The sequence below is a fragment of the Pseudomyrmex gracilis genome, unplaced genomic scaffold (genome assembly GCF_002006095.1).
Source record: "Pseudomyrmex gracilis isolate BER0280 unplaced genomic scaffold, ASM200609v1 scaffold_9, whole genome shotgun sequence".
NCBI classification, from domain to species: domain Eukaryota; kingdom Metazoa; phylum Arthropoda; class Insecta; order Hymenoptera; family Formicidae; genus Pseudomyrmex; species Pseudomyrmex gracilis.
Genome location: NW_018020593.1, coordinates 657,597 through 680,265, shown reverse-complemented (window position 1 = coordinate 680,265; position 22,669 = coordinate 657,597). Strand labels below are relative to the sequence as shown.

General features: G+C 42.2%; 1 protein-coding gene across 3 annotated transcripts in view; it reads right to left on the bottom strand.

Moving 5' to 3' along the window:
- Positions 1-22,045, bottom strand: part of LOC109861776 (protein gustavus) — a 41,010-nt gene extending 18,965 nt beyond the window's left edge. For 2 of the 3 annotated variants that reach the window (XM_020441580.1, XM_020441592.1), the window contains exons 1-3: positions 21,432-22,045; positions 20,753-20,930; positions 15,123-15,161 (exon numbers count right to left, since the gene is read on the bottom strand). In XM_020441580.1, coding sequence (XP_020297169.1) covers positions 15,123-15,161; positions 20,753-20,817 — 104 coding nt within the window. In that variant the 5' untranslated portion in view covers positions 20,818-20,930; positions 21,432-22,045. Of the gene's footprint in view, positions 1-15,122; positions 15,162-20,752; positions 20,934-21,431 lie in introns of all 3 variants that reach the window. The other variant, XM_020441584.1, reaches the window with a different exon arrangement.
- Positions 22,046-22,669: the final 624 nt, after the last annotated feature.

Below are 22,669 nucleotides of genomic sequence, written 5' to 3'. Positions count from 1 at the left end.
AAACAAAACCACGAATCATCCTGAATGAAGCTCTCGTGCGTCACTCGTGTTCCTTCCCGGCAGCTTTCATAATTAAATTACGCGTGCGCGTCATATTTTATTGCGCCCTACTTGTTATTTTTTTTCTCGTCTCTTCCCGTCGAGACGCGGACATTTAATTAATTGTAATATCCTATCGCAACAACGTGGAGAACGTGGTGTTAACAGCGTTTTGACGAGATTATGTAATTTTAATTTCCGCGACTTAATCGCTTCTGTATTAGAGTTTTTTAATCCTCTAATCCGATTTTTTTGTGAGTATAAAAAACTTTATGTAACGTAAAACCAGCAAAAAAATATCAACTTTCAGATATGAATTAACGGTGAATTTGTTGGCAAAAAATTCTGGGTGGTAGAAAAAAAATGACGTTCCCCACATTGTGTGTGTGTTGGAACACTGTTGGTACAGATACTTAAAGAGACATTTTACAACTTGTAAAATTCCTAATAACTGATTACTCAAGGTTTCATATATAGTGAATTTGTTATTTTCAAATATTTTATTTATTTTTTGAAATAACTGTGTCATTTTTACCTTACTTTTTTTGTATAAGAACTCATGTTAAAAGTCTGAAATTGCCGCGTTTTTAACAACGATTTTTTTGGAATTTTCCATGGAAACAAATATTGAAAAAATTTGTAAAATTTTATTTTACGACCAAAAACAAAATTCTCAAGTTTCAACAACTTTTGTCAGTTTTTAAAAACGTCCCAAACCTTAAAGCGAAAGAGATCGATACGTACGCGGCGCGTTCGATCGACGTGGATTCAAGTTCTCTCGTTCTTTTCTTTGTTCATCGCCAAGGTCTAGATCAGCGCAGCGCGCTGTTCGGACGCGCGAGTCGAAGCGCGCCTTCCGATCCTTTTTCCCTCGACCGTGTCGTGAACACGCGATCAATTGCGCGCTACTCGCGCCTATATATCCGTGGCGATCTCGATGACGAAATCTGACGGAGCGAGAAGAGATTTCCTCAAGGTTCTCTATCCGTTCGCGGAGAGGCAGATTTTCTCTTCCGCGCATTTCTCTCGCACGCACGCGAGCGAGCGAAGCGAGACGATATATACCAGCTCGGTCGTTTTTCGTCGCGAGGACTGGTTCTCCGAGATGATGTCCTTGGATCGCGACACTCGTCGTAAAAGCGGAAAAAATGCATCTGAGAGTTTTGCTTTTTTCACGTGGAGAAGCTTCACGTGAAGGAACGCTCGAAGAAAATTTTGACGAGAGGAGAAACTTCAGAAAGGAGAAGCTCAAGTGTTCTTTATCGCTTCTTCCATCCGAGGAGAGAGATCCGACAGACGACAGTTGCAGCCGAGGAACATGTGCGTTTATCTCGGACTGGCGCCTTTCGCTTTATTACGGCGCAACGCGCATCGCGCGCGCGTGGCACGGCGGACGGTTCAACGACCCGATTTCTGTGTGTGATCTTGCGTGGCCTTGGAAGACAGGCCGGATGTTGCGAGACTGACAAAGAGGTTCGGCTCTGCAACGAAAGAGCGACCGGAGAGAGGGACAAGGAGAAAGATAGAGAAGAGATGAAAAGAGGGGAGAGAAAGAGAGAGAGAGAGAGAGAGAGAGAGAGCGAGAACCCGAGTCACGAGCAACCTATGAAAAGTTCGAGGCCGCTATTGGCTTCGTGGAATATCCGAACCTGGGGACGGGTGTTTCGTACGTTGAATAGCCTAGGCTTCGTGCCTCAAGTCACATTTTCGACGCGACGTTGTTGCCAAGTAGAATTTTGAAAACCGTCCTTGATCACAAAGCGCCCGCGGGACGCTTGAAAAAGCAGATGGATTCGTTGAAATCGCGAACTACGGTCCGAGTAGTCGGACAACGAATCAGAGAGAATTCTGATCGCGAGAGAACGAAAGACAAAAGTCAAAGAACGCTGTCGATTAAAGATTGTTTAAAAATATCCAACTGTTTGCGACGATTGCTGTTCGTTATCAGAAGGAAGAGAGAAACAGAGAGTTATCAGAATTTCGATAAGTTATCGGTCGATCATATTGCGGTCAACGCATGCGGGATCCGAATTCGAGTCGGCTCGAACTCGTTCGTATTTTCAGCTCGAAGTCGCCGATCGAACACGTTCACGGCCGCCTCGTTCGCGGCAGCTCCCAATTTCTCGCGAGACGAAAAGGGATCCTGCGGCGCGCAGGGTTACGAACCTGCCGCCGCGTGCACGCGAAGAAAACGCACGGAGAGGCACGGGCAGACAATGAACAATCGCACATTGTTACGAGTTATAGCATTGTTACTACACTCCGTGCTCGAAAGGAGGGAGACTGCGGTGTTCACATAATTAGGCTGTAAACGTTTCGAGACAATCACCATTGTTTTCCGTCTCTGCCCTCCTGGATTAAAGATCCCCCTTCTCTCCCCCTTCCTCGCCCGAGTTGTCCTTTGCCGACGAACGCGAGCGACTTTGGGAGAGGAATCGAAACGTAAAAAACGTTTCCATGCTCGACTCGTCGTCCGCTCTCACTTTCCTTGTTTCGACGCGCGAAAAAAAAAAAATAAAGAATTTACTTTCCTTCGGCGCAATTGTTTTCAAATCGGTTGCCGCACGCTTGCGGGTAAAATTAATGCCGCGCGCGGGAGTTTTTGGTACAAAAATGTGTTGTATCCAATTTCACCGGAGATTGGGAGAAAAAATACTTCAAAAAAATCGACCAATCGAGAGAACCTCGCGCGCCACATTGAGATAAATTCGATCGATAAGAAGTAGAGTGAGAGAGAGACTGAGGATCCCTGCCGCTATTTCTAAAGTTTGCCGTTTATCTTGTCCCGAGGGAACATCTCTCCACTATACATTTTATTTTGTCATATCGCGAGATGTATCTTCGGAGACGCCGATAAAAAATGCATCCCGAATGTTCTCTCTCGGGGGACCAACAAACACCGAATCTCCAGGGATCGAACTTTTACACAAAGAATCATTTATACGAAACGTCTCTGTAGATTCTTCGAACTGTTCGTTCTGAACAAACTGATTAGATGATCAAAATTTTTGTATTCAAGAGAACGCAATAATATACCGAACGCTAGAAAATTTCGCCCAATTAAAAATTTTTGCGAATTACCGAGAAAGAAAAAACACGGTTTTGTTTTCTCAACCAACCGGGAAAGGGGCACAGCAAGTCCTTGACAACTCGAATTATTGACCGCATCGCGGCCATGTTCGCTTCGCGGACTGATGCAAAGGCCTGTCCTGGACGCCGGTGATTCGGATTGAGACATCGCGCGCGAGATGCGGCACGGCAGATAAGAACGGGGCGAGCGGGTGGAGGGAAAATCGCGGAATGGAGAAACGAACGGAAGAGAGTGACTTCTCCGTTTGCGGTGGAAATCCCATCGGTTTCCTCGCGATGATGGGTGTGTGTGGAAAGAACGGCGGGCGGGCGGGCGTGCGTGCCGGGAAGGAGATGGAAGGTGAGAGAGGTAGCGGCGGAGAGAAGATAATTTATTGTTATTCTGGATGCGTTCGATGACGCTACGCATTCCGCCAAGATGGCTGCCCGCAGCGGGAGGAAAAAGAGAGAGGGCCCCTTGGGCGTGTAGCGCGAGAGAGGAGAACGCGGAGGAAAAAAGAGAAAGACGGGACAAGTCAGGAAGGATGTTGAGAGAGACGGAGAGGAGCGCGCAAGGAACGAGGAAAGGAATACGAATGGAGGAAAAGAACGGGGGAGAGGGAAAGAGAAAGAAACCAGCGCTTGGTAGCCGTGACCTTGTCTGGTACCCGACCCCGCTGTTGTAGTCGCGCCTTGCACACACATCCTTGGTGTGCCCCACCAGAACTTCGTAGCCACGAGGTGGGAGGATGAAAGAGAGACTGATAGAACAGAAGAAAGAGAAAGAGAGAAAAGGAAACGTAGAGAAAGAAATCCGAGGGGAAACACACACGAGTGTGGGAGGCGCGGCGGGGGGTGGAAGCGCGTATTCGTCCACTCATTGTGTTACCTAATTTAATGAGCAAACCGCCGAGCACGTGTCGGTGAATACCTCAAAGCTCGTTAGCACGACCATCGGCGTGAAATCACGAATGCGCTTGCTCAGCCGCGAGCGGCCGGATATAACCCGCGCGCGAGACGAGCGAGGAGAGAGAAGGAGCGGAGCGGATATTTTCAGAAATCTCGCGCCGCGAACCGAGAAGGCAGGCAGGCAAGCAGGCAGGCAAGCGGATAAGGCGAAAACCTACGACGGAGTTTCGTGCAAGATCACCACGACTCTCTTGTGCACTCGCCAGGGCCGTACGAAGAGGAGACGCACGCATCTCCTGTTAAAACATGCAAGCGATTCTTTCCATCAGCGTCAGCAGTTAATTCGAACACACGAGAGAAACGCGCGCGTGTTGAACTTTGTCATGTACGCGCTTATTTTCTCTCGCGGAAAATAAATAAATTTTATCCGCGTTGTCGTTTATACTCTCGAGATTCGAGTTAAAAACTACTTGTGTTGGCGACAGGACGTACACACACACACGACGTTCTTACGTCATGCGTTCGTTTGCGAACGCGTTAGAGCGCTCAAGAATAAAGACTCTTTGTGGCCGAGGGCTTCGATTTTGAGAAATCCTTGAAAGCGCGCGCGGTTCCCGAGCTCGCAGTCCACCTGAGAATCCTTTCCGGCGATGAACAAAGAGGCTCTTTGTTCGTTTCAACTCTCCGCGCCGAGGGAAGCGGAGTTCTTTGCTTCTCCTCCTCTTCGCCGCGCGAGTTGCATCGCCGCGCGGCGATTTCGAAATTGCGGCCAGAAACGACGATGAGACGCTCCTCTTCTGCGCGCGGCGTCCTTTAATCGACTTTCGACGTTGCAACGGCTGTGTTGCGAGAACTCGCGAACTTTAAACGACGCCTTGTTTCTGACGTCAAGTTACAAACTCTCCCGTCGCCGCCGCGGTTCTTCGCCGAGGCTTCTCCTCGTGTAATCGTACAAGAAAGTTCAGACCTGCGAACCTGGCAATACCGGGCGAAACGTGCTCGGGTTTTTTTAACCGCGAGCCTCCTCTTAACCTTCGTGTTTCAAAATAGTTTCTGTTTCGACATTTTTACGTGCCGACGTTTCTCGTTCGCATGCGCGATTGTATCGAATATATATTACGTACTTGGGATTACAATATGTAACGAAAACGAACACACATACACACACACGCGCGCGCGCGCGCACATACACACGTAGGAAAAGTGCATAAAGGCGCGTGCAATTCGTCAATCCTCGAAGCAACTGAACTTTTTCGTTTGCAAAACAATTCGCGCGAAAGCGAATGGCTCGATCGAAGACGAAGAGGAGGCTCTTCCGGCGGATGCGCCGGCAGAAACGTGTCGTCGACGCATCCTGCTGGTGAGACAACAATGGCGGTCACCCTCCTCTTCCTGGTTGCACGCGCCAATTATTTCGGCGAGTCGAAAGAACGCAAATGCCGCTTCGGACATTGCGGTTTTTTTTCCTCCGTCTACACCGTTTCGCGGAGACATAGGTCAGGGATAATCGAACATTTCTCATAAACGCTGATGTTTTTATAATATATGTTAAAATTGTTAATTCTTGCAAATTTGTCGCAGACTGTACATTAACGATTTCCGGTTTGCGCGGCGCAAGTGTGTGTTTTACGACAGGCGACCGTTTGATTCGACTTTCATCTCTCCGCTTGCGACACGCTGAGCGATTAATTATGTAAACAGATATATTACGTAAAATTTCAAAAAATCTAATTGAATCGATTTAATCGATTTAATCTAATTAAATCGCATTTAATTAACGATCAACGTGTGTGCGTAATGTTGTTAGTCGACATTGATTTTCTGGTGCTTGTCCGACGTTACGCGGCGACAATCCGTGGAAAGTGTCAACCGGTTCCTCGATAACGATGTACTCGCTCTTATTGCGACAGCGAACATGACACACTACCACACGCGCAAACTGCTATTTCAACTGTCAAAGGCTCAAGGTTGTGATCAATGCGATCGATGACGTTTCGCCGAGTTCGTCGACCGATCTTCAGCAGTAGTACGTATAACGCAGGAGAAACAGGACGAAGGACCTCGTATCAAGATCGGATCTTGCTTCGTCCGTCTCTCTTTTTCTCTCTTTCTCTCGCTCTCTCTCTCTCTTCCTCGTTCGATCCGCACGACCGCGAGGCAGCCAAGTAAATGGTACCGCAGCACCGTGAAGTGTATTATTAGCATCGTGTAAACGTGTCTGCTGGCCGTGAAACCAGTGAAAGTATTTCATGGACGAAGCCAGACACGCATACACACGGACGCGCGTGTATCCGACACACACACGCGGGATTATACACGTCACGCACACACACGGGGCTCGTCGTGTGCGCACGTACATCAGTAGTCCCGCGCGTCTTTCGAGACGCGACGGCTGCGCCCAAGAACTGGGCCTTTGTCCTCTTTGTCTGAAGGGAATCGACGATCGGAGCCCAACCAATCTTTCTGGTTCTGCCGGTCCAGAAAGAAGACGACGTCCCACGTCGTTCCTTCCCGCCGTTCTCGTCTTCGAAACACGGACGGGCTTCAGAGGGCACGTATCCAATTCTGGCATAATATCGCGCGCTCTTCTTCAGATTTGTTGAAGAAAAATGTGCGGTGTCAGTGACGAGAGAGAGAGAGAAAGAGAGACACGCAACGATCTCGTAACACGACGTGACGTTAGTCGCGTCTTTTTAGCGGGTGCTTGTTTTTTTTCCCGCGGCGTAGACAAACGTACGATCTTCGTCGTGTAAAAGTGATTCCGACTACTGTTGTTTTAGGAGTTTGAAAGTATATATTTTTCAGATTTTTTTTTTTTTTTACGAGATGTAAGATTCGAGACGAACCAAAAATTCAACGTTCGATATTCGGTTCGGAATTGTAGCGATAAGAGATCCAGTGCTCACGCTTCAAAGCTGATGCTGTAACACACGCACACACACACACAGCTGGGAAAAAATATCAGAGAATAAAAGGTGTTACGTAATGTGGCTTTTACGCATTGCGGATTAGATATAGCGGCCGTGAGAGTTTTACGTAACTTTTGTTTCGCGATTTGCAACGTGTGTATGTGTATCTAGTATTTTTTTGTGTCCCTTATCGATATTGTTTTTCGAACCAATAATTCGGAGCGTGATTGAGAAAGATAAACAGTTTCTTCTGAACAGAAGCTCGCGCGCGTCAAGTTTCCGCCGCCAGTGGTGAATTACAACGTAATTATAAGCCAATCTATTTATTGCTCGCGCGCCTTCGCGATCAAGGACACGTCTAACGCGGATTGTGACTATCGCACGCACGTGCAATGTCTTCCTGATGAAGAGAAAACAAAAAAAATTGTATACGTATATATATACATGTAAAACATGAAAAAAAAAACATCGGACTTGTTTGCACGTCACTCGGCGCGGTATCTTCGGTCCGGGCTTCAATTTTCTCAAACGACAAGCGGATACAATATGCAAAAGTGGAAATTCACCGTGGAGTTTTTTAATCTGTTTGCCAGACTCGATAACAAGTTTGTACAAGAGAAGCGGCGATAGAGATACGTCTCGATAATAATCAATCGTTTTAGGACAACGATAGGAAAAGACACACACACACACACACGACGCAATATCAGAGTATATGTATATCGGTGTTGTGCAAGCGTTATCGCACAATACTGGATACGTGCAACAACCGTCGACATTCTCCTCGACAGCGGAGCTCTCGACGTCATCCGCTGACATTCGCTAACGATGAGTCAAGACAATCATCGGAGGCGACTCACCGAGAGAGAGAGAGAGAGAGAAAGAGAAAAAGAGAGACATCGCTCCTTATGGAAGCGCGCGCGCGATCTTTCGTCCCGACGACGCGGGGATGAACACGTTTATGTACAAACTCGCCGCGTCCTCGTTTCCGTTCCCCCTCTTATATAGAGGAACCCGCATCGAGACGCGCGCTTTTTATTGTACTTCGAGAATTTTTTCCGATCTCACACACAAAGCAGATAAAATGAACGCCCGTGCGCGGCCATCTTGGATTTTATGACGTCAGAAGCGAGGAAAAAATCGCCAAAGTATCGCGCACTTTTTCACGCGAAAATCAAAGAGTGTTTCTCTCTCTGTATCTAAAAAAAAAAAGACGCACGTGGAATCAACAGCGCACACTCGTGAAATATACGACGGACGGGTTTTCTTTCGATTCGCGCCAGGCTATATCGCAGCGTGTGACACACCGCGAGAGCTTTCTATCTTTCGACTTCAATTTTGCTGATGCGCGGTTTTATGTTTTGAAGTGAAAAAAAAAACAAAAAAACAAAAAGATCTTCCGCTATATTTTACACACATGTTGATTCTCTGTCGATTCTACGCGAGTTCGTACAGAAATATTTGTTTTAAATGAAGCGCGCGGCGTTTTTATTTGATTTTCCTCGTTTCCGAGACGTCTCGCGAGATCGAATGGCCGCGAGGAACCTCGAAACAATGTAAAAAAGAAGAAATAATAATCTCGCTACTGCGAGCGCACTTTTGCGATCGTGAATGCAAATGTATATCCTCAACAAAAAAGCCAAGGTGTGTATTGCCTTTTGTTGAAGAAAAAATACAAAAAAAAAAAAAAAAAAGACTGCAAATTGTGCGCAGCCTTATTGTTCGACCTGCGCGCGGTGTGATAAAATCGCCGGCCGCCGGCGGCGAGAGGCGTCGTCGTTTGAAACGGCGGGTTAGCGAGCGCAACACGCCGGGGGTATAAAGGTTGTCTTTTTGCCGATCGTAATGCGCCGGACTGGCTGGCTGGCCGGCCGACCGAGGTTTCGAGCGATACGGTTTTACGGCAGGTAAAAGTCGATATGAAAGGCGGCGAGCGGCGGCGCGGAAGCTCGGCTCGACGAGAGAGGCGAAATGAAGGCGCAGGTTCTCTCTCTTTCTCTCCTTCTCTGCCCTCGTCGTGTGGTGTGCGCGACGCCCGTACACATTTTGTAGTCAATATGTCGAAATATGTTCTCCCTCGAGTTCTCCTTTCACTAATTGTACACAGGCCCGACCGCCGCGAATACATGTGACTGAAAAATTTATGAAACCGCGTGTATAAAACACGGTATTCAACGAGCAAGTCCGTCCGCGCGACGAGACAGAACGCGACGGTGCGAAGGGAAGGACGTGAAAGAAGCCTTTGACGAAGAATCCAAAAGGAAACCTGTCGAAGAGCCTGTCGCACTCGGTGTTACGAAAACTTACGTGCTGGGACGAGGAGACAGAGAGAGAGAGAGAGAAAAAAAAGAGAAAAAGAACTCATGCTGCGAGAGAGTGAGAAATGTTTACGAACTTCAACGAGCAGCAATTGAGACTTTTCAACCAAGCCATTTATTTCGACAGAGGTTCAATTTCAAAAACTGCGTTAAAGAAAAATTGCGTCTTGGTAATAACAATAATAATAATAATAAGTTATACACACTCTGTCTCCTGGCTCTTTTTTTGGCAGGGAAACATGGGTAATAACAATAATAATAATAATAAGTTATACACACTCTGTCTCCTGGCTCTTTTTTTGGCAGGGAAACATGGGTAATAACAATAATAATAATAATAATAATATTTTCTACATCGTCAAGTCGACAGATCGTTGAACATTAAGACAGAGAGAGAGAGAAAGAGAGAAAGAGAAAAAAAAACAAAGACGGAGAGAAAAATCGATCAAAATCGAAGCGTGGAATTTATTATCGCGGTCGACCTTTTCGCGCGAAAAGCGAAAGCCGAAATGTGTCCGTCGTTTTGTTTTACTCGAGGAATGCAATTGGGAGAGGAGGAGGTCCGGCAACCTTTCGGGCGGGCAAAATCGTCATAATTACATCTCTCATCGGGACAACGAAGTGGAAGTGGAACGAAAAGGTCGTTCGATGCTAATGAAGCGACGCGATAAAGAGCATCAGCAAGAAGGCGAAAACTTTCCGCCAAGAAACCCAATCGATAGCAAAATATAAGAGACGACCGTCCCTACGGCAGTTAGCAGCAGGACATCGTCTAGTTTTTCTCAATGGGGAAACGAGGAAAAGAAGTACAAAAGAAATATCCCACAACCTCACATCAACACTACTTAGAAGCATTGTTAGCTTTGAATAAAAGGACCGACCTATGAACGGCATCGTCGACACGTCAACGGTAGCGCGATCTTCTTTATGTCGGGCGCAACGTGAAAAAGAACCACCAATCATTCGCCATTCCGCTCACGCTGTTGCGAAAATACTCGACCATACTTCCGTAAACATATTAATCAAGAAAAGACGCAGAGCAAACGATTCCGTAAAACTACTGTTTTGCGTATGAATTATTCTCTTTTTAGAAAATAAGCAAATTTATTTTCCAATGACGACAACTGACATAAAAACTCATATTTCGTCGCCAGTTAATGCATTCCAGTGTGTTTTTATTTTTACGCAACCAACGCAAAACCGACGTTAAATCACAAAGTTGTTTATCTCCTCATGCGTCACTGACGTAAAAAAATTAAAAAAACACCTCACGTAATAACAAATTACGAAAACGCAGCTTCGAACACGTGCGAACTCTGTCTCTCTCTCTCTCTCTCTCTCTTGCTTTCTCTTAAGAAAAAATTAATTTTCGAAAATTCTCACAATTGTTAAATAACGCGCGCGAGAAAGGACAACGGAAAACTCGCACGTCGAGTTACACACACGTCGGACATATTGGTTTTATCGTTGTATACACGCCGTATGTCTGATAAGCCGTTCGCAAAGGGGCTCTGACCGATATACGTCTTCGTGCACACAGCGTTCCTTGTGCTCGCTCGAAACGCCGTGCGCGATTTCGTCACGTTACAGCTACTTTGTTTTTCCACGGGGAACGCGCGATAAGATGCGGGGAACAGGTGCACGACGCGCGTTCGATTTGTCGAATTGCGCGCGTTGACAAGCGCGATCGAGACGCTGCTCGAGAAGTAAAATCGAATAACGACGTGCGGGAAAAACGAAGAAGAAAGTTCGAAAATTCGCCGCTCTCGGATGGGCGGGATCGAGCAATTCGTTTTGTAATAATCGGACAGAAAATGTGTGTGTGTGTGTGTGTGTGTGGCAACGCAAGTTTCACAAATAGGTCAGCGGACGCCATATGAGGTGTATATGATATTTTCGGTTGACTCTCCGGTCTCTCGCGTTTGGCAATATATTTTATCGTCGCTCACGTAAAAAAAAAAAAAAAAAAAGAGAGTCCTCTTCCCATCCCGCGGCGAGCGCGAATTCATTTCGCTCCCTTTTTGCGCTCCGCACGTGTCCGGACTCCGAGTTGCCGCAACGACGTGCAATCGCTTACATATGTACATGTATATATATATATATATATATATATATATGCAACTCGCCGAAAGCTGAATGCAAAAGTACCCTCGCGGACGGTGTGATACAATAACGCGCGCGCGTGTACGCGCGAGGTGAATGTCTCACGGAGATTATCGGCGCGGGGAGAGAAGAACACACGAAACGACCGTGGACAAACTTGTAGTTCAATTATTTGCTTAACTTCGTCGCGTAGTTATCTGTAACAGATAGGTCGACGCTTGCGTCGTGGCCTCAAGCGTGCCGACGATAAATCTTGAGGCGAGGATAAAAAATATTTCGAAAAAAAAAAAAAAAAATTTACGAAAGCCACGATTTGATCTCACACACGGCAACGAGTCGGCTAATGCCGTTCCAATCGGCGATCTCGATTCCTCGCGGCGAATACGGATTTATAATCGAACCTGGTGTCGTCCGTTCCAACGACGGACGCGTGTACCGCGATTGTATTTAAATGCGCTGTAAATTGCCGCCATTCGTTCTCGGCCGGTGATGGAAACGCTCCGCGACGCCAATGGATCGATAAATTCTATATTCGTTCGTATCTATGATAGCGGCGTTACGTGCACACACACACACGGAATGTGTAGTAAAAGTTATGTAAAGGGTACATGTCGGGGAAAAAAATGTTTCTCTGTGCGCAAGAAAGAAAAACATTTGAAGCAAAACCAGGTTGAATCGTTTGTTTTTACGAGTGATATTGAAAATTTGCAGATGAAACAAATTGCGATGCTAACTCGGAAAAAGATGAACAAGAAAACGGAGAGCTCATCAATCTGTGAAAAGCTGTTTTGACTCAGAAAGACTTAAGAACAAAAAGAAGTAATAGCTGAATGGAGAGAAAGAAGTTTATTTTCACAATAAGGCTTTGCGGAGATTCTAAGCGACATTTATCGTGCGCGGACCCAATTAGAGTCTGGTTTTGTTGAGAACACGTTTCGAGAGTCTCGTGCTGCGCAGTTGACGGCGAAAATCTGCGCAGGCGTTTCAAACTGCGAAAACAAGAATGTCCCCTTTCTTTCCCCCCGGCTTAACAGCGCCGTAATCACGCGCAAAATGCATATAATTAAACAGCTCGAGCGGCAGCAATCACCTCGAGAGTGCACGCCAATCGTAACACACAATCATAGCCTTCGTAAATAATTTAATTGATGCGTTTCGCAAGTGAAACAAAAAATGTTGCGAATGTTCCTCTCGCGCGTAAAAACCAGTTGCCCGAATAGCGACGGTGATGCCCGGCTTCGAATCTCGGGTCTAGGACGTACTTTGAAAAAAATTTAATTACAGTTTGGTGAAATCATAAAAATGTGAAATTGATTTTCGAGCGACGAAAGTGGTTGAGTTAGGATTTAACCCTCAAAAAACCTATCGTATAAAAATCACGTTAACGCTATCGTGAGTGAAATTGTTTTATAATTATAATATACTACAAAATATCTACAAAATCTCTTCTACTAAAGAAGTGATATATTACTACAAATGTATCTACAAAATCTATTCTACAAAAAAGACGCAATATATATAATAATAATAATAATAAAGTAGTAACGCCAATTGAAAAAACTTTATATATAATTATAAGATATTTGTGTAAAAAATCAGAAATTTATGTAGACTTTATAGATCACGTTTTATATCCGAAGTATATTCGGTGTTATAGATAACAAAACAATTTGTTAGTGAAATTAACACGTAACCCATCAAAACTGTATTTTTCGTAATTATTTACAAAAACATTTACTAGAACAGAAGTGTAACAAAAGAAAAAAGGTCTTTTGACGTTCGTCTCGCGCGTCGTTTATGTAAATAAATTTCTCTCGCGCGCTCTCAATTAAAATTTCTACAAGTTTCAATTTTATTAACTGACAGAAATTTTTCGCGATAACGACGAGAAATCAGGATTTAATCTGAGTAATACGGAAAGAGAGAGAAAAAAAGCGATCGCAAAAACTAGTACCTGAAAATTAATAGACTAATAAATAAGCTGAACGATTACATTCGCAGACTCATTCATGCAATTAATTACGTTATACAATAATGTCACATCAGCATAAAAAAAAAAAACGCTTTGTCAAACTTGCTGGTGCAAAAACGTTCAAAACAACATTTAACAACGAGAAAAAGCTGGAGAAATATGGAGTCAATTTTAGATCTTGCTAAAAGAAACCAAAAAAAAAAACTATATTAAAAAATTTGTCTTTATTAGCTAATTTCCCTCATTCGCACAGGAACGTTCTGTATGCTTTTTTTCGCGTATTTTTATTACACGCACATTGAGTGGCGTTGTTATTAGTAGAATCATAGATTATTTATGATTTGATTTGTGATATCGGTTTTTTTTAATTCTCTTTTGACGTAAAATTAGTTCGACAAGAGAAAGCTAATTATCGCAATTGCGACTAAAACGCCTTGCATATTTTCTCGATCGAGCTTCGAGTAATGTAACATCACGCAAGCGCACACACACTGAGCATCAAGCTAATAATTTGCTCGCCTCAAGGCCGTGTAACACAATTCTCCGCTCTGTGTGTAACATCACTTAGCTAATATATTTCCGATTCTTGTTTGACCGACTGTGTCGACACCGCATTGAGTGGCCACGAGTCTTTCCACGGTTTGAATAAAACATCCCAGTAATACTCCCTAAACATCATACCGACAAGAGTAATACAAGAGTTTTGACACAAGCCTGATAGATTCACAACGGTGTTAAATATCTTTCGACTTTCGTATCTTTTGTTTGCAAAACTTGGAAAATATATTCAGGATAATCGGAAAATGTGTGCATTATTCGAACTTTAGTTTTGTCAATTATTTTTTAATTATCTTTTTTTTTTCTTCAATTAAACGCGCTGAATGCGATAAGCGCGTTCCTCCAAGAAGCTTACGGGATGCAAAACACCGATGTGAGATATCGCACGTGTACGATATCCGGTTGCTTAACACCGTTTCGAACTAGCCGGGAGCTCGTGTGCATGCGTGTCGTTCATCGCGAGAGAAAGAAACGAGAGCAACGGGGAGGAGGAGGGGAGAAGGAAGATGAAATAGGAAGCGTGCCTTGTGTGCGCGTTAATTAAAAGTGCTACAGAGGAAGTCGCCAACTAAGAAGGGCGAGGTTGAATGGAAACAGCTGCTGCTCGATGACGACACGGTCTGAGCGCGCCTGTATGCGCGGCTGAAACTCCACCGCCCGTTACTTGTGTGTATACCGAGAATTAAAGCCGGTGTCTGTATCGAACAGATGGGACGTTATTGACTCTCTTCTTTCAAGCGTTCCTATCTCACAATTCTTCCCCCCGCGACGCGGAGCACGTGAGAACGAACTAAAGTATCACATCGAGAGATCGATCGAATCGAACCTTTCGGCAAATGCTTGGCTCGATATTTCGATAATGTACAAATTAATTTAAATTTTATTTCAACCGCGCTATTTGTCAGTTGCTCCAAATTATGTGAGGGGTGGTGGTGGTGGTGCTTGACTTTTGCAAATAATTCTATGTTTCATGCACATGTTCTAACGTTTTATTTTCTACGAAGAAAAATATTATTTATCACAGAAGGTTGCAAATGTTAGACAGTTTCAACAGAAAACTCGTGTAAAACAAAACAAAAAAAAAAAAAAAAAAAAAAAAAAAAAAAAAAAAAAAACAAAAAAAAAAAACAAAAAAACAGACAGTACAGTTAGCTGCAACAGAGAAGGAAGGAGGAGGAGATCGTTGTTATTACTTTTTAAATAATGTATATATACAGAATTTCTGACAAAACAGAGATTCAATACCTTGAGCTGTCAACATGTTCTATATGCTCGGTTCCCACTCTGAAAGAAAAAACAAAAGAATCGTCAATTTTACAAGTCTGATATATTTTGCGTATTACATTTCACATTTACATATACGTAAACACACATTAAGATGCAATACATTTTGTGTGTAATGCATATAAAAATGTGAAAATGTTAATGTTTGAACGCGCAAATACGTGCATAGAAATTTTCTCACATGTCCCCAAATTAACCTTACACACAGAAAAATGCATACTGTATCAAGTATATAATAAGTTTATATATCCGCAAATATATTATAAGATTCTTGTAAGTATTTAATTTACTCAAAATACACTCTAAATCTTAGTAAATTTGTATTTTGAGTAAATTAAATACTTACGAAAATCTTATAATATATTTGCGGATATATAAACTTATTATATACTTGATACAGTATGCATTTTTCTGTGTGTAGATTTCAAGTAGAATGCCTAAAGTAGGTATGTCTCATTTTCACGATTACGATTGAAAATTCTATGCAAATTCCAAAAATAGTTTTTCCATTGCAAATTTAAACAGAAACAATACATTCTAAAGTGGACAAAAATTGAGATTTTGATGTGAAATTAAAAAAGAAATTCCAATTTTTACATCAAGTATTAAAAAAAGCCAATATTTTAAGAAATATATAAATCTTTTATGAAATATGATACTATATCTTTTGCTACGTTGGTGCAAACTCCAACAATTTTTGTTTGAAACATAGACGCTTTGTTCTTATAATATGTATTATCAAGTACAAAAAAACTTTGTGTATAAAATTTTTATTTTGCAGATATATTGCACTGCAATAATTTTAATAAAATAATAATTTAAATAAATAATAATAGAAATGTGTAAGATAGAGCTCGAGATTAGTAGATAAAAATAATTACGATTTATTAAGAAACAAGTGGTCTCGCGGACTGATTGTGAGTGTAAGGGCTGCGAATAGAGGTCTCGAGTTTCAAATTCCACACGGAAAAAAAAGATTTGCTAGAATAGCAAGAAATTAGTTACTATATGGCCAGCAAAAAAACATTTGTTAAGTTTAGTAAAATTTTTGTTTTGCCAACAAAACATTTTGTTGATGAAACAAAAAATTTCGTAAGGTCAACCATTTTTTTTTGCTGACCATATAATAAGAAAACTTTTTTTTTTCCGTGCACCATTACGCTTAGGATTTTTTCAAGTCTGGTCCTTTTCACCGGAATTCATCGGTCGATCGGCGAAATAAATCATCTAAAGGTTAATTTGAGTGAAATCTCGAATTAATTCCCTTCCCACAAAGGCGATATGCCATTAGTACTTGTTTTCTTTTAGTAAGAAATTCCACTTGGATTCTAGATAGAATCTTTCTTTAGATTTTAAAGTTACAAAGCATTACACTTTTAGTTAGAAACAATACAGAATTTCCACTAAGAATCCAAGATATATTTAGAAATTCTAACTGATTTCCGAATAAATCCCAAACAAATTTCTATGAGAGTATAGTTTTAAGGATAGAACCGAGAATTCTCACATATATATGTATATATATGTCGTAACAAACTCCAACAGAAATAACACCAAAAAAAAAAAAAATCGTGTCCTAAGATAGCAAAAGTCGGTAAAATCTAAAACATCAAACTCGAGAGACTGTATGTCCTGTTGAACTAAGTTTAGACACGGTCTGACGGTCCTTTGAAACTTTAGAAATCAATTATGGCTTTTAGGACGTATCGTTAACACATATAGAAACAGAATAAACTACTGCTTAAGTTTTGTGCCAACGTACACTCCGGACACTTAAGGGGAGGTTCTAGTCAAAAGGTCCGAAAATTAACGCATTTTCATGATTTTTTTTTTGAGCAAACGTAAATGTTTTTTGAAAAAACTTTTTATTGTATTTATTAGTACATATTTGAAAATATAAATAATATTTTTTCCCCCCCAAAGAAATCAAAATGGCGGCTCCAGCCCTCACTGAATAAAGCCGTGCGCGGCAATAAGCAATGTGCGCTGCACACTCTACGGTTCTGCCAAGTGATCTAAAACAAAAAAACCAAAATTATTCTTAAAATAGATGAAATTTGGGGGGCCTTATGATTTCCAGATTTTTAAAAAACTCTTTTAAAAAGATCTGACGGTCATTACGAAAAAGAAGACCCTTTTTCCTGTTTTTTTTGTTTTGCTTTAACGTTAAAAAAACAATAATAAACAATTTTTAAAAAAAAACGCTTCCTGAAGGCCCCCTAAATTGAATAAGCTTTAATTTGAGCCGTCAAACATCGAAATCGGTTAAGTCGTTGAAGCGGAATCGTGTGCGGCGCGCAAAAAAAAGTTGTTTTGAGAAAAACGCGTCTAAAGTTTGAGGAAGAAAAAATCGTAAGTAATGTTTGTTTTTTGACACTTACATCTAGATGATCTCTCATCATAATCAGCTATTCCAGCACCATACAGGGTTCCTTCCTCATCCTCGAAGAGCATGTTTTGCTGCACTTGGGCGTTAATTTTTTCAATTCTGGCCCTTTTCATCAACTCTGACTCACTCGCGTTCGCTGACTTGACGCGCTCTTCGTCAGTCTTTGCAGCGAAATTTCTGCTGCTTTCAATAAATTATATAGGGAAATATCCTTTTGGCTACACATTTTCAAGACCCTAAGGATGAAAATAAAGCAAAAAAAAAAAAAAATTTTTTTTCCGATTTTGACTAGAACCTCCCCTTAAGGCAGCACGTACATGGTTCGGGACACTTTTATGGGCCGCGCCTTTTAGAGCAAATTAATTTATTTCAGTTTAAAGCTCGACGTTACGTTATTTCTTCTATCTTTATCACGGTCTATTTCTAAAAATCTCATTTGAAAAAATATTTCCAGCGTTTTTTTATTAAATTTCAGCTTTTTTTTTTGTACCGGCGCTATTTCTTTAAAGCATTTTCTTTAAAAAGAACAATCCCGAACGATCGCGAATAAACGAAGGAATGACCGAAACATTGGCCGAGAGCATGTCCATTAGATTCTCGTGGATCAAGCGACATCGCGTCTTCTCTCTCGCTTTTCCAATCTTTCTTTTTCTTTTCACCGCAGAGTTTGACCCTTTTGTGCACATCGCCGAGTGGTCGGGTCGTTTCTTTCGAAAAGCTTCCTCGACGACTTTCCCGCAGCCGCCAGTAGCACGGAAAATTTATCACGTCTCGTACCGAACGGCTCATCGATTTTTCCCTCCCATTCTCTTCCCCCGTGTCCCATCCCGTTTACTCTTTTATCTGGAACGCTACCGAAAATCCTCAACCGCAGACTGCGACCCCCGCGCGCGCGCGCGGACCACTTCTCTTCTTTTTGCTCATATTGACGACCGTAGCTCGTAAATCCGCGCTGAATCTCCGTATATTGCCTAACTGGCTCGCCCGCGTGGATTTACGGCGCGTTTCGCGTTGATTTACTGCCGAGTTCGTTAAGATAATACCCCGCGCGCTAACGTTAAAAATGGCGGAACACCTCTGCGCCACGTCGCGCGAGCAACAATATCAGAATTGTTGCGCTCTCGCGCGTTATCGCCGGTATAATACTAAAGCTCCGCACTTTTTTACGTATAAAAGCTTTGTATTCATTAGCGGAAATGTTTGCACACACACGCGACATAAAATCTTATCTACCGAAGGTGCTGCATTAAGTATCTGAGATATTCTTTCATTTCTAAAGCTGTCGTTGTGACGAGAAACAACACACGTGCGTGTTTCTCTCTTTCCACATTTCTTTTCTCATTCTCTCTCTCTTTTTTTTTCTGTGGACGGAACAAACGCCATTTGATTACGCGACAACACATTGTCGGCTTACGACTTATTACGTAACGTGGAAAAACGTGATCATAACTTGGCGTAAGAACGCAAAGAATCGACGCAAATAATGAATGAGAGAGAAAGGCCGCGTATGCGCGCGGTTTTCACCTCTCAAAAGATAATGCACAGCGGAACGAAAAAAAAAAAAAGAAACGCTAATCACATGAACCGCGCGCGCACAAACGATTTTCGGATCACGCTCCGTACATCTCGCATAAATTTGCGATATATCTCGGACTCTAAACACGGTCGATGTGAAACGCAAACTCTAAAAATAACTTTTTCCATACACTTGTTTCCACTTTGTTAAACTACCAGTTCCAAGAATGTGGAAAATTCAGCTGCTCGCAGGAAATTTGTTTTCTTTTTTCTTTTTCCTCGGTTCTTCATGTCAGTAATCGTATCACAGTCATTGTTCGACGCTCTTCATTGTAATATGAAGACTTCCGCAGCGGCAAAATTACGCTCTTCCGCGCTTTGTCATGTTTTATCCATCGTATTAAGCATTCTGACTGCGGAATAATATATTCGCGGCAATATTCTCGAGTTTAGCGAAAACTTTGCTACTTTGATTGTTAAATTTAGCGCGAAGTTTTCCCACTCGGAGTAACAATGAGAGAGAAAAAAACCATGAGAATTTTGACGATATAAATTTTTTGCGACGAAATCGCAAAAAGAACTCTCGTTTTTGTGCGGTGAATTCTCGCGTCTGATACAGTCATTTATCGTTATTCAATTTGAAACTCTCTGACATACCGTCATTTATCGTTACATTCAATTTGAAACATTTTGAACTAAATTTCTTAAGCGTCGTTAAAAAAAAAAGCGTCGTCTCTCGCGCAATCGAGTTAATTGAATAGAAATAAAATAATTTACACACGCGCACTCAAACGCGTTCGTTTTAATACGTTTCACGTGTCTCGACGACGTCAATTTCGGAGCGAGATCGTCGCGACGCCTCTTCGAGAACTCGCCTTTACCACCTCCTTCGATTCCCACGGATCTATAGACACAACGCGGGTATTCTCAGAACATATCATTACAACGGAGCAGATACTGATTCCAACGTAGCACTGACCTCGAGAACGAACACATGTTGTCGATTCGAACTTCGTTCTTATAAAAATTTAATTTGCATCCGCGCAAATTTAAATGCAGTTACTTACAGAAGAAACTTATTTACATTCAATTAAGACAATCGTCATTGAAAGATATTACACGCGCGAAGAGTGACAAAACGTATTATCGTCGACGATTAACAAATCAATAATTTTTTCTTTCCCATTCTTCACTAGTAAAGAAATAAAAATCGCGCAAAATAAATCAATTCTTTTTTATTTTTTCGTGAACGTAATCACACGTTTTCGTGCACAAAAACGTATCGTCAAAGCGGCACTTTTTCTCGAATGTGACGTCTCTCCCCCGCGTATAAACTTGCCACCAGTCACTGAGAGAGAAAAAACACTGAGAATCCGTGACGATGTGACATCACGGTAAGTGCACTGCGTGATATTTCACTGAGTCCTCGAGAGCTTCCTGCGGAACGAACCTGGGGCGACAACCCGCGCTCGTCCGTCAGCGCGGAGTTAAGAGGTTAAGAGGTTTTCGCGATATCTCGACATACGCGAAAGTAGCGCACAGCACATAGGAACAAAATTTTAAACTTTGCACGGGCGCGCACATGTAGGTGCGCGCATACACACACGCACGCACGCGCGCGCGCGCGCGCACACACACACGCACACACACAACAATATTTCGCTCTCTGCAATCAGAGGAAACTTACGTTCGTCCTCGAGTCTTCGACCAATTGTATCGACTGTTGTTTGTATCGACGTCGTTGTCCGTCATATCTCAATGTTATCCGTCTGGATCGTCACGATGGCACTAGTTTTCGGCTTTGTTCTTCTCCCTTCTTTGTCTTGCGAAAATCCGGAACATGCGTTGTCGCACAATATTTCGGACTTCTCGAAAATTGACCAAAATCGTTACATGTTTAATTTTTGGCATATTTAAATAAAGATTTTTGTTCATACATCAACACCTAGTATTTGACTCCGTATCGGCCCACTCACATATATATTTTTTAACAATTTCACGGAGTATAAATTAAACACATCTATTGTTGATGTTTAATTTTATTTTATTCAATTCTTGAGTGAAATTCAATAACTTGGAACAAAGCAAGACGCGCAAGTGAGAATGTGAATGCGAAGTTTTTTGATTGATTGATTTTCTCGTCTTTTCGTTCAGAAGACAGATTTCAACAAATGTTCTCAACGATGTCGATTAATACGCGCTTTACTGTGTGATCATTTTTTTCCCAAAGTGAAAGAGGTATTTTCGAAAATATTACTATACAACAAGAAAATGAATAACAAGAATCGGCAAATGTACGTTACTTTGCGCGACTCGAATGATATAAAACCTCAACGAGAAAGAAAGATAATTAGCGTTTTACTTACTGTCTAATATCGGACGAAAATTTGGAAATTTTTTCGTAATAGGTGTTTCATATTTGAATACATGGCATGTGTAGCCATTCGGATGAGGCAGGTACTGATGTTTAGCAATACCGCGACAATATCGGTAGGAACAATTTTGGTACTGTTTACACAATACCGCGACATACTATGCCGAATAGCTTAGTGTCATTTGCGTGTCATAATTGTGATTTCGAAGGAATTCCCGCGAGAGAACGGACGAGAACAGCATGGGAAAAAGAATATTGCACTGTTTTGCGCACATGTAGCACTTAACAGAGTCACAATTGGAGCACAGAACTTTTGAGAGGGCGTTCGTTGCGTCGTCGTCGTCGATATTTCTCGTCGTGTAATTCTCTCCCCTACGCCGGAACTAATCCGTTTTGCGTCACTTGCGGCGGTAGTATCCGTCCTGCTCTACGCACAACGAGCAGCACGTACGCATATGTAACAAAAAAACGAGTTGAACGTATTGTACGTATGCGCGCGCGCTCTCCCGTTCACGTTTGAAGTGTAAACGTAGACGCCAGGAGAATTGGAGACACGACCGCGACGACGTCCGCACGACGACTGAAGCTCGATGAGACCGACGAGTGAAAACGCGCCCGCCGCTTACCTAGTGTTGCATCGAACGCAAGAGGGCAAAAGGAGAAGTTAGGTGGGGGGCAGTGGTATCCAATCGTGTATAGTATGCTATATAAGCTGTGAACAGTAACGTAACAGGCAGAAACTAACACACCTTAGATTGAGATTGTGGTCATCATTTCGTCCACTTCAGGACAACTCCACTTTTTTGATAAGCAAAAAAAGAGAAAGAGAGAGAAAAAAATATTTTATACTATTACACTTATACGCGTATTTTGTTATTACACAAAACCAAAAAATAAAAAAAAATCTGTACATTTATAATATTACCTTTATCATTAGTATTTTTCAGAGTCATAAATTTTTCTTTGTCTTTCGCGGAAAGACCTCAATAATGACCTAGTGCAGAAATGCTAATTTTTATATATTCCTTTTCCGCGCTCAAATTAACTTCTTGACCTTTGAAAATTTTCTTGAAACGAGAGAAATTCAATTCGAGACAAATTAATCTAAAATCGGGAACGGAAAAAATAACCGGGAAAATCAAAAATCAAAAAATGTTTCGATAAACTTAGTACGAATATAGTCACTTTACGTATAACACGATCGGAGTTTGTCGCTTTATAGATTAGAAT